The sequence below is a fragment of the Tachypleus tridentatus genome, chromosome 10 (genome assembly GCF_004210375.1).
Source record: "Tachypleus tridentatus isolate NWPU-2018 chromosome 10, ASM421037v1, whole genome shotgun sequence".
In the NCBI taxonomy this organism is placed as follows: Eukaryota; Metazoa; Arthropoda; class Merostomata; order Xiphosura; family Limulidae; genus Tachypleus; species Tachypleus tridentatus.
In genome coordinates, this window is record NC_134834.1 from 119,781,924 (window position 1) to 119,796,112 (window position 14,189).

The window sequence follows — 14,189 nt, forward strand, 5'->3', positions numbered from 1 at the left end:
CAGATGAAACACCTCATTCTCTCCTGTTTAAATGTTTATCAAGAAATGTAAAGGATTTTCTGAAGTTCTGTAACAAAGAATTATACAGATGAAACACCTCATTCTCTCTTGTTTAAATGTTTATCAAGAAATGTAAAGGATTTTCTGAAGTTCTATAACAAAGAATTATACAGATGAAACACCTCATTCTCTCCTGTTTAAATGCTTATCAAGAAATGTAAAGGATTTTCTGAAGTTTTGTAACAACCTAAAAGCAGATCCCAAGGATAGAATCAAAAATATATTCACTTAATACTTTTCTGATTTCAGATGTTAATATCATGAAGTAAACCACAATAGAGGATACTTATAAAACTGACCACATACCAAATAATATGAATTGTATAAAAAACAAACACTGACTAGTTAACACATTTACAATCCTTTCTGTTTGCTGCTTTATTTTTGTGCCATGTTTCGATGTCACAACCTAGTGTTTAATGATAACAAGAAATGTTTTCCAAAGTCAGAAAAAAAGAGCAAAATTATTCAGTGAATTCCTTGATATTTGGACTCATATTTTAACATAATACTGCGACTTGTAGTTGAACATTAACAAAGTAATTTATGAAAACACAAAATGGAAAACAGCATATAAATACACAAGTCTCTTTTGAAATAAAAATTCTTGTAATATAAACTACTATCCATAACATTCACATAACATTATCTACCACAACTAAAATCATGGTAACATTGTTTTCTATCACAGCAATAATACACCACAGAAAATGTTTTGTATCAACAGAAGTATATAATACACCACAGAAAATGTTTTGTATCAACAGAAGCAAATAATACACCACAGAAAATGTTTTGTATCAACAGGAGTAAATAATACACCACAGAAAATGTTTTGTATCAACAGGAGTAAATAATACACCACAGAAAATGTTTTGTATCAACAGGAGTAAATAATACACCACAGAAAATGTTTTGTATCAACAGAAGCAAATAATACACCACAGAAAATGTTTTGTATCAACAGAAGCAAATAATACACCACAGAAAATGTTTTGTATCAACAGGAGTAAATAATACACCACAGAAAATGTTTTGTATCAACAGAAGTAAATAATACACCACAGAAAATGTTTTGTATCAACAGGAGCAAATAATACACCACAGAAAATGTTTTGTATCAACAGGAGTAAATAATACACCACAGAAAATGTTTTATATCAACAGAAGTAAATAATACACCACAGAAAATGTTTTGTATCAACAGAAGCAAATAATACACCACAGAAAATGTTTTGTATCAACAGAAGCAAATAATACACCACAGAAAATGTTTTGTATCAACAGAAGTAAATAATACACCACAGAAAATGTTTTGTATCAACAGAAGTAAATAATACACCACAGAAAATGTTTTGTATCAACAGAAGCAAATAATACACCACAGAAAATGTTTTGTATCAACAGAAGTAAATAATACACCACAGAAAATGTTTTATATCAACAGAAGTAAATAATGCACCACAGAAAATGTTTTGTATCAACAGAAGCAAATAATACACCACAGAAAATGTTTTCTAAAAATAGAAGTAATACACCACAGAGAATATTTTCTAAAAATAGAAAGAATATACCACAGAAAATATTTTCAAAAAATAGAAGTAATACACCACAAAGAATATTTTCTAAAAATAGAAGTAATACACCACAGAGAATGTTTTCTAAAAATAGAAGTAATAATACCCACAGAAAATGTTTTGTATCAAAGAAGCAAAATAATAATACACCACAAAAATGTTTTCTATCAACAGAAGTAAATAATACACCACAGAAAATGTTTTGTATCAACAGAAGTAAATAATACACCACAGAAAATGTTTTGTATCAACAGAAGCAAATAATACACCACAGAAAATGTTTTGTATCAACAGGAGTAAATAATACACCACAGAAAATGTTTTGTATCAACAGAAGTAAATAATACACCACAGAAAATGTTTTGTATCAACAGAAGTAAATAATACACCACAGAAAATGTTTTGTATCAACAGAAGCAAATAATACACCACAGAAAATGTTTTGTATCAACAGAAGCAAATAATACACCACAGAAAATGTTTTGTATCAACAGAAGTAAATAATACACCACAGAAAATGTTTTGTATCAACAGAAGTAAATAATACACCACAGAAAATGTTTTGTATCAACAGAAGTAAATAATACACCACAGAAAATGTTTTATATCAACAGAAGTAAATAATGCACCACAGAAAATGTTTTATATCAACAGAAGTAAATAATACACCACAGAAAATGTTTTCTAAAAATAGAAGTAATACACCACAGAGAATATTTTCTAAAAATAGAAATAATATACCACAGAAAATATTTTCAAAAAATAGAAGTAATACACCACAAAGAATATTTTCTAAAAATAGAAGTAATATACCACAGAAAATGTTTTCTAAAAATAGAAGTAATATACCACAGGAAGTATTTTCAAAAAATAGAAGTAACACAGAAAATGTTTTGTATACAACAGAAAATGTTTTCTATTAACAGAAGTAAATAATACACCACAGAAAATGTTTTGTATCAACAGAAGTAAATAATACACCACAGAAAATGTTTTGTATCAACAGGAGTAAATAATACACCACAGAAAATGTTTTGTATCAACAAGAGTAAATAATACACCACAGAAAATGTTTTGTATCAACAGAAGTAAATAATACACCACAGAAAATGTTTTGTATCAACAGAAGTAAATAATACACCACAGAAAATGTTTTGTATCAACAGAAGTAAATAATACACCACAGAAAATGTTTTGTATCAACAGAAGCAAATAATACACCACAGAAAATGTTTTATCAACAGTAAATAATGCACCACAGAAAATGTTTTATATCAACAGAAGTAAATAATACACCACAGAAAATGTTTTGTAATACAACAGAGAATATTTTCTAAATAAAATACATACCACAGAAAATGTTTTCAAAAAAATAGTATACAACAGAAGTTTTCTAAAAATAGAAGTAATATACCACAGAAAATAAAAAAAATAGAAGTAATACACCACAGAAAATGTTTTGTATCAACAGAAGTAAATAATACACCACAGAAAATGTTTTATATCAACAGAAGTAAATAATACACCACAGAAAATGTTTTGTATCAACAGAAGTAAATAATACACCACAGAAAATGTTTTGTATCAACAGGAGTAAATAATACACCACAGAAAATGTTTTGTATCAACAGAAAATAATACACCACAGAAAATGTTTTGTATCAACAAGAGTAAATAATACACCACAGAAAATGTTTTGTATCAACAGAAGTAAATAATACACCACAGAAAATGTTTTGTATCAACAGAAGTAAATAATACACCACAGAAAATGTTTTGTATCAACAGAAGTAAATAATACACCACAGAAAATGTTTTGTATCAACAGAAGTAAATAATACACCACAGAAAATGTTTTGTATCAACAGAAGTAAATAATACACCACAGAAAATGTTTTGTATCAACAGAAGTAAATAATACACCACAGAAAATGTTTTGTATCAACAGAAGAAATAATACACCACAGAAAATGTTTTGTATCAACAGAGTAAATAATACACCACAGAAAATGTTTTATATCAACAGAAGTAAATAATGCACCACAGAAAATGTTTTATATCAACAGAAGTAAATAATACACCACAGAAAATGTTTTCTAAAAATAGAAGTAATACACCACAGAGAATATTTTCTAAAAATAGAAATAATATACCACAGAAAATATTTTCAAAAAATAGAAGTAATACACCACAAAGAATATTTTCTAAAAATAGAAGTAATATACCACAGAAAATGTTTTCAAAAAATAGAAGTAATACACCACAGAAAATGTTTTGTATCAACAGGAGTAAATAATACACCACAGAAAATGTTTTGTATCAACAGGAGTAAATAATACACCACAGAAAATGTTTTGTATCAACAGAAGTAAATAATACACCACAGAAAATGTTTTGTATCAACAGGAGTAAATAATACACCACAGAAAATGTTTTGTATCAACAAGAGTAAATAATACACCACAGAAAATGTTTTGTATCAACAAGAGTAAATAATACACCACAGAAAATGTTTTGTATCAACAAGAGTAAATAATACACCACAGAAAATGTTTTGTATCAACAGAAGCAAATAATACACCACAGAAAATGTTTTGTATCAACAGGAGTAAATAATACACCACAGAAAATGTTTTGTATCAACAGAAGCAAATAATACACCACAGAAAATGTTTTGTGTCAACAGGAGTAAATAATACACCACAGAAAATGTTTTGTATCAACAGGAGTAAATAATACACCACAGAAAATGTTTTGTATCAACAGAAGTAAATAATACACCACAGAAAATGTTTTGTATCAACAGAAGCAAATAATACACCACAGAAAATGTTTTATATCAACAGAAGTAAATAATACACCACAGAAAATGTTTTGTATCAACAGAAGCAAATAATACACCACAGAAAATGTTTTTTATCAACAGAAGCAAATAATACACCACAGAAAATGTTTTGTATCAACAGAAGTAAATAATGCACCACAGAAAATGTTTTGTATCAACAGGAGTAAATAATACACCACAGAAAATGTTTTGTATCAACAGAAGTAAATAATACACCACAGAAAATGTTTTATATCAACAGAAGTAAATAATGCACCACAGAAAATGTTTTGTATCAACAGAAGCAAATAATACACCACAGAAAATGTTTTATATCAACAGAAGTAAATAATACACCACAGAAAATGTTTTCTAAAAATAGAAGTAATACACCACAGAGAATATTTTCTAAAAATAGAAAGAATATACCACAGAAAATATTTTCAAAAAATAGAAGTAATACACCACAGAAAATATTTTCAAAAAATAGAAGTAATACACCACAAAGAATATTTTCTAAAAATAGAAGTAATATACCACAGAAAATATTTTCAAAAAATAGAAGTAATACACCACAAAGAATATTTTCTAAAAATAGAAGTAATACACCACAGAGAATGTTTTCTAAAAATAGAAGTAATATACCACAGGAAGTATTTTCAAAAAATAGAAGTAACACACCACAAAGAATATTTTCTAAAAATAGAAGTAATACACCACAGAAAATGTTTTCTATCAACAGAAGTAAATAATACACCACAAAAAATGTTTTGTATCAACAGAAGCAAATAATACACCACAGAAAATGTTTTGTATCAACAGGAGTAAATAATACACCACAGAAAATGTTTTGTATCAACAGAAGTAAATAATACACCACAGAAAATGTTTTGTATCAACAGAAGCAAATAATACACCACAGAAAATGTTTTGTATCAACAGAAGCAAATAATACACCACAGAAAATGTTTTATATCAACAGAAGTAAACATAATACACCACAGAAAATGTTTTGTATCAACAGAAAATGTTTTGTAGAAAATGTAAATAATACACCACAGAAAATGTTTTGTATCAACAGAAGCAAATAATACACCACAGAAAATGTTTTATATCAACAGAAGTAAATAATGCACCACAGAAAATGTTTTATATCAACAGAAGTAAATAATACACCACAGAAAATGTTTTATATTAACAGAAGTAAATAATACACCACAAAAAATGTTTTCTAAAAATAGAAGTAATACACCACAGAAAATAGAAGTAATACACCACAGAAAATGTTTTATACAGAGAATATTTTCTAAAAATAGAAATAATATACCACAGAGAATATTTTCTAAAAATAGAAATAATATACCACAGAAAATATTTTCAAAAAATAGAAGTAATACACCACAAAGAATATTTTCTAAAAATAGAAGTAATATACCACAGAAAATATTTTCAAAAAATAGAAGTAATACACCACAAAGAATATTTTCTAAAATTAGAAGCAATACACCACAAAGAATGTTTTCTAAAATTAGAAGCAATACACCACAAAGAATGTTTTCTAAAAATAGAAGTAATACACCACAGAGAATGTTTTCTAAAAATAGAAGTAATACACCACAGAGAATGTTTTCTAAAAATAGAAGTAATACTCCACATAGAGTGTGTTCTAAACATAGAAGTAATACACCACAGAGAATGTTTTCTAAAAATAGAAGTAATACACCACAGAGAATGTTTTCTAACAGCAGAAGTAATACCCCACATAGAGTGTGTTCTAAACATAGAAGTAATACCCCACAGAGAATGTTTTCTCACAATAGAAGTAACATATCACAGAGAATGCTTCCTAATAACAGAAGTAACATATCACAGAGAATGTTTTCTAACAACAGAAATACCATATCACAGAGAATGTTTTCTAACAACAGAAGTAACATATCACAGAGAATGTTTTCTAAGAACAGAAGTAACATGTCAGAGGAGAAGCATGGTGTAGTTAAGAAAAAAGAAAAGACTATCAAATTGCTCTTCGTCATGAAAAGTCTGGATGATGCAGAAGAAACCCAAAACATCCCGAGTCAGGACCCCCAGACACAAAGCCTCTGTAATAGCACTCAAAGTTGGGGAAAGATATCAGAAGTTATAAAACACAAACTTTTGAACTGATCTTAAACTATGGAGAAGTTGGAAGTGAGAAAGAAACCAACAAAGGTAAGTTACTTAGGCAAACTACCAGAGAATAAATGGAGTGAATTAAAATATGATGAGAACACAACAGAGAAATGTCTACACTTGACAACTGCCTTACAAGAACTGAAAGTTTGGTTAAATTGAACAGAGGGAGTCACATGGCACATAGAGGGCAGCACCAAACACGAATAACCATCCAGGTGAACTGAGGAAATGTACGATATTGAAATTATACTGTTTTATTACTGGTTCTTCTATATATCTTCAGTTTGGATTTCTTAGTTTATTTAACTCTCTCAATACAGGCTGGGTTGAATTGACCAACCAAATAACCACTTTGTACTCATTTAAAGTCATTATAATTTTGACACTAACTTTCAAAATGGTGTGTATATCTGCACAAAATTTGGCAGACTTTCAATAAACATTAGAAATCTTTCACACACAAAAAATTAGTTTTATATTGAAGTATTTTTAATACAATAAAAAAGTTTTATCTAAGAATAGATCAAAGCTTTTTCATGAGCACTCTGAGTACAAAACAATTTTCATATTGAAATTAGAAATACCTTTCTTCATTTCAAGAATTTGAAATTTAATTTCTATAAACCTCCTCAGTACATTTCAACTGTTTGTTTTCAGTAAAATTATATACTTTATCTGTTTTCTCTACCCTAATTCTATACAAGGTTGGTCAATTTGACCTACCTCATAACCACCAAAATAAATCATATTTTTTTCATTCTAGAATGACTTCAAATTGTAACTTGAAACTACATTCATTCATCCTAAGTAACTTTAAACTTGTAACAGTGTACATCTAATTATAATTACATTTTATTGCCCTCTGAACTGTGTCTAACTACTATTAACACTGTTATAAGTTGTAAATCAGTTAGGGAATGTGAACCTCTTGTAAGGTATCAAAACACATTAGCCATAAACTACACTGACCTGCCAGTCTGCATACTAAACTACACTGACCTGCCAGCCTGCATATTAAACTACACTGACCTGCCAACCTGTATACTAAACTACACTGACTTGTTAGCCTGTATAGCTGTGAAACATTTATATTATATTGTTATTATTATTTATTTTACCTAATCTAATTTTCACTAACCTAAAACAATTCCTATTGTTACATTTTTGTTACTTTTGTAGTAATAAATAAATAATACATATGAAAAACAAGAAATAAAGTACTTACGTTTTTGTTGTCAATTCTCTAGGACACTTAGCCCTATTTGTTTTATAGGGCTAATAAAATGACCACATATTTTTTTGGCTTTGTAACTATGTGACAAGAGCCATTACAAATTCATTAAAGCTAGTCATCATGTTTCCTGTATGAATAAAGCTTATACTACAAGAGAAAATGACAATTTATTGTTCATAAAACAATGTAATATAATACATCATTTGATAGATGAAAACCTTGGCTTTCTAAAAATAAGAGAGAACTATTGACAAATTCTTAAAGAGAAGATGTGACAGGTAAGTGTGGCAAGAAAGTTGGATTTTCAATTTGATGGCTCTATAACCAAACATAACTAAAAGCTATACAAGTTATGCTTTGTCTGAGTGATAACAATATTATTTATGTTAAACTGTGTACTTACTGGAGAGGTGGTGGATAAACTAGAGAAGAGAGAACACCTGGAGGAAAAATGTCACATTTCTCACACTGGAGAAAACTCAGTATCTTTTTCCATGTTATCTTATAAAGTCAAGAACTAAAAAACTTGTTTCTTAATAACATGTGCCATAGTAATTGGTATAACATAAACAAAATGTAGTTTAATCATATTTTGAATGCAAGTCACTAAGTATCTCATGATGTGCATAGTAAAGGATGCCCATGCAGATAGGATTAAATAAAATCTCATTAGGTGTGCATTGTAAAAAGAAGTTTTAACTTGAATTTGTTTTTCATGGGTTATCTACAATTTTGATATATGTAACGTAAAATGAAGAATTGTTTATACAAACTGACAGTTTCTCAAAATATTTTTTTATGAAACAGCAAATCACGTTTTTCATTCTTAATTTCTGAAGCTCTAAATAACAAGTCACACAGCAAAACGGACTCAAATATAAAGAAAAATGAATTCAAATAAAACATTTCTTACTTTGGAAGCTGGACGTAGTTCCCGGGAAACACTCCACTGCGTCCTGTGCGTAAGGATGTTCCTTTAAACCACCCATCTTGGCACTTTTCACAAACAGTGTACAACTCTCCTTTTTTCAACTCTAACTCATCTTCCTTGTGTGGCTTATAGTTGTAAACAGCAACATAACTAAAAGATAAAGTCTTTAACCATCAACTTACTAATATAATGTTACAAGAATAAATACAATGTTCTTATAAGTTGTTTCTCTGATGTGTGTAAACCCACAAGAGTAATACCAAAGGTTCTCTCTATCACCATAACCAAACAGCAGCTAAGATAATAAGCATTTTGAGTTAAACACAAGACACTACTCACAAGATGGGAACAGGAACATGGGTATTGCTAGGACCATGACTGGATGAAGTAGGTATCCCATTACTGCTTCCCGATTCTGTTTCACTAGTCTCTTTCTGGGGAGTTGAATTACCAGTATTTCTTTCTCTGCGTCCACTGTGATGTCTAACAATTCTAGCACCAGTAGACTCTGCCCACTACAGATAAAATAAATGTACAACATATACCACGGTCTTGGTTAAACTGTTGTACGAAGAATAAATCAATTAATGTGTGTTCACTTTACAACCACAAACAACTAGTCCATTAATGTAACACATGCATAACACAGGCTAATTATATGTTGTCACTTGTCCAGTGCATAACAAAGGCTTCTATCAAAACACTGCAAAAGATAAAGGTTAAACAATTCATCACTACACATTAATGTATTACTTTGTATCACACTGTATTATTAGTGTATTACACAGTATTATTAATGTATGACATTGTATTACCTCAAGATTTTCTACTGTTCTTGTATAAAATACCTAATGTAATTTAACAACACTAATTAAATAACAGTTTGCTCCGTAGTTTAACAACTCTAATTAAATAATAGTTCACTGTGTAGTTTAACAACCCTAATTATAGTTTCCAGTGTAGTTTAACTGCTAATTAAATAACAGTTTACTGTGTAGTTTAACTGCTAATTAAATAATAGTTTACTGTGTAGTTTAACTGCTAATTAAATAATAGTTCACTGTGTAGTTTAACAATGCTAATTAAATAATAGTTCACTGTGTAGTTTAACAATGCTAATTAAATAATAGTTTACTGTGTAGTTTAACAATGCTAATTAAATAATAGTTTACTGTGTAGTTTAACTGCTAATTAAATAATAGTTAACTGTGAAGTTTAACTGCTAATTAAATAATAGTTTACTATGAAGTTTAACAATGCTAATTAAATAATACTTTTCTCTGGAGTTTCACAACACTAGTCAAGTAATAGACTTCTCTGTAGTTTAATATAGTCAAGTATTAGTTTTCTCTGTAATTTAACAACACTAGTCAAGTAAAATTTTTCTCTGTAGTTTAACTGATTCATTAACACATAAAATTATAATGTTGTTCTTTCAGTTGCAACAGTTTTCTGGAATAATTTTTTATAATAAAAATGTTATCACTTCTAATTACAGTAATGAATTTCTTTGTTATATTATAACATGCAGATCTAAGTGATATTACAGTAATGAATTTCTTTGTTATATTATAACATGCAGATTAAGTGATATTACAGTAATGAATTTCTTTGTTATATTTTAACATGCAGATCTAAGTGATATTACAGTAATGAATTTCTTTGTTATATTATAACATGCAGATCTAAGTGATATTACAGTAATTAATTTCTTTGTTATATTATAACATGCAGATCTAAGTGATATTGCAGTAATGAATTTCTTTGTTATATTATAACATGCAGACAGATCAAAGTAATGGTATGAAATACATTACTGAAGTTTCACCTGAGTTGGTACAGTTGGAGGAACAAGCACATTTGAGACGGGAGTCTGAGGTCCAGGACCTTTGTTTTGAGAGTCAGAACCAAATGTACTGTCTGTTGTTGAACCAATGAGAACTTCCATAGAATGTCGATATGAAGCTGTACTCTGTGGAGAATTCTGAGAAAAGGAGAGAGCTGAGAGAGAGTGTCTCTTTTCCTTCTGGTGGCTGTTTGCCATCCTTCCTTGTGCTGGTACTGCTTGTGACGTGGAAAGCCCAGCAGCCGAGACTGTTGGCTGGGGCAGTGATGGGGTGAGATTGATGTTGAAGATGAAGAACAGGGTGTTCCAGGACTGGGTGAAGAGGATGATGATGTAGGTGAAGGGGTGGTAGTGTTACTGGACATGGAATCCTGGCCCATAGAAGCTGCTGAGCTGCTTGCTATGAACCAAATAACTAAATATTAAACCAGTAGTAATACTTTACATAAACCAGTTAATACTTCATGTAAACCATTTAATATTAAACCAGTACTGATACTTCTCATAAACCAGTTAATACTTCATGTAAACCATTTAATATTAAACCAGTACTGATACTTCTCATAAACCAGTTAATACTTCATGTAAACCATTTAATATTAAACCAGTACTGATACTTCTCATAAACCAGTTAATACTTCACATAAACCATTTAATATTAAACCAGTACTGATACTTCACATAAACCAGTTAATACTTCACATAAACTATTTAATATTAAACCAGTACTGATACTTCACATAAACCAGTTAATACTTCAGATAAACCATTTAATATTAAACCAGTACTGATACTTCACATAAACCAGTTAATACTTCACATAAACCATTTAATATTAAACCAGTACTGATACTTCTCATAAACCAGTTAATACTTCACATAAACCATTTAATATTAAACCAGTACTGATACTTCTCATAAACCAGTTAATACTTCACATAAACTATTTAATATTAAACCAGTACTGATACTTCTCATAAACCAGTTAATACTTCACATAAACCATTTAATATTAAACCAGTACTGATACTTCTCATAAACCAGTTAATACTTCATGTAAACTATTTAATATTAAACCAGTACTGATACTTCTCATAAACCAGTTAATACTTCACGTAAACCATTTAATATTAAACCAGTACTGATACTTCTCATAAACCAGTTAATACTTCACGTAAACCATTTAATATTAAACCAGTACTGATACTTCTCATAAACCAGTTAATACTTCATGTAAACTATTTAATATTAAACCAGTACTGATACTTCTCATAAACCAGTTAATACTTCATGTAAACTATTTAATATTAAACCAGTACTGATACTTCTCATAAACCAGTTAATACTTCACGTAAACTATTTAATATTAAACCAGTACTGATACTTCTCATAAACCAGTTAATACTTCATGTAAACTATTTAATATTAAACCAGTACTGATACTTCACATAAACCAGTTAATACTTCATGTAAACTATTTAATATTAAACCAGTACTGATACTTCTCATAAACCAGTTAATACTTCACGTAAACCATTTAATATTAAACCAGTACTGATACTTCTCATAAACCAGTTAATACTTCATGTAAACCATTTAATATTAAACCAGTACTGATACTTCACATAAACCAGTTAAAACTTCATGTAAACTATTTAATATTAAACCAGTACTGATACTTCACATAAACCAGTTAATACTTCATGTAAACTATTTAATATTAAACCAGTACTGATACTTCTCATAAACCAGTTAATACTTCATGTAAACTATTTAATATTAAACCAGTACTGATACTTCTCATAAACCAGTTAATACTTCATGTAAACTATTTAATATTAAACCAGTACTGATACTTCTCATAAACCAGTTAATACTTCATGTAAACTATTTAATATTAAACCAGTACTGATACTTCTCATAAACCAGTTAATACTTCACGTAAACTATTTAATATTAAACCAGTACTGATACTTCTCATAAACCAGTTAATACTTCATGTAAACCATTTAATATTAAACCAGTACTGATACTTCTCATAAACCAGTTAATACTTCATGTAAACTATTTAATATTAAACCAGTACTGATACTTCTCATAAACCAGTTAATACTTCATGTAAACTATTTAATATTAAACCAGTACTGATACTTCTCATAAACCAGTTAATACTTCATGTAAACTATTTAATATTAAACCAGTACTGATACTTCTCATAAACCAGTTAATACTTCATGTAAACTATTTAATATTAAACCAGTACTGATACTTCTCATAAACCAGTTAATACTTCATGTAAACTATTTAATATTAAACCAGTACTGATACTTCTCATAAACCAGTTAATACTTCACGTAAACTATTTAATATTAAACCAGTACTGATACTTCTCATAAACCAGTTAATACTTCACGTAAACTATTTAATATTAAACCAGTACTGATACTTCTCATAAACCAGTTAATACTTCATGTAAACTATTTAATATTAAACCAGTACTGATACTTCTCATAAACCAGTTAATACTTCATGTAAACTATTTAATATTAAACCAGTACTGATACTTCTCATAAACCAGTTAATACTTCATGTAAACCATTTAATATTAAACCAGTACTGATACTTCTCATAAACCAGTTAATACTTCATGTAAACCATTTAATATTAAACCAGTACTGATACTTCTCATAAACCAGTTAAAACTTCATGTAAACTATTTAATATTAAACCAGTACTGATACTTCTCATAAACCAGTTAATACTTCACGTAAACCATTTAATATTAAACCAGTACTGATACTTCTCATAAACCAGTTAATACTTCATGTAAACTATTTAATATTAAACCAGTACTGATACTTCTCATAAACCAGTTAATACTTCATGTAAACTATTTAATATTAAACCAGTACTGATACTTCACATAAACCAGTTAATACTTCATGTAAACTATTTAATATTAAACCAGTACTGATACTTCTCATAAACCAGTTAATACTTCATGTAAACTATTTAATATTAAACCAGTACTGATACTTCTCATAAACCAGTTAATACTTCATGTAAACCATTTAATATTAAACCAGTACTGATACTTCTCATAAACCAGTTAATACTTCATGTAAACCATTTAATATTAAACCAGTTAATACTTCATGTAAACCATTTAATATTAAACCAGTACTGATACTTCTCATAAACCAGTTAATACTTCACGTAAACCATTTAATATTAAACCAGTACTGATACTTCTCATAAACCAGTTAATACTTCATGTAAACTATTTAATATTAAACCAGTACTGATACTTCTCATAAACCAGTTAATACTTCATGTAAACTATTTAATATTAAACCAGTACTGATACTTCTCATAAACCAGTTAATACTTCATGTAAACTATTTAATATTAAACCAGTACTGATACTTCTCATAAACCAGTTAATACTTCATGTAAACCATTTAATATTAAACCAGTACTGATACTTCTCATAAACCAGTTAATACTTCACAAAACCATTTAATATTAAACCAGTACTGATA

The 14,189-nt window shown here is 28.6% G+C and overlaps 1 protein-coding gene across 1 annotated transcript in view; it reads right to left on the reverse strand.

The window, feature by feature from the left end:
* LOC143230183 (E3 ubiquitin-protein ligase SH3RF3-like) overlaps positions 1–10,994 on the reverse strand; it is a 30,363-nt gene extending 19,369 nt beyond the window's left edge. The window contains exons 1-3 of the mRNA XM_076463303.1: positions 10,630–10,994; positions 9,141–9,316; positions 8,784–8,951 (exon numbers count right to left, since the gene is read on the reverse strand). Of these exons, the coding sequence (XP_076319418.1) occupies positions 8,784–8,951; positions 9,141–9,316; positions 10,630–10,845 (560 nt within the window). The 5' untranslated portion in view covers positions 10,846–10,994. The remainder of the gene's footprint in view (positions 1–8,783; positions 8,952–9,140; positions 9,317–10,629) is intronic.
* Positions 10,995–14,189: the final 3,195 nt, after the last annotated feature.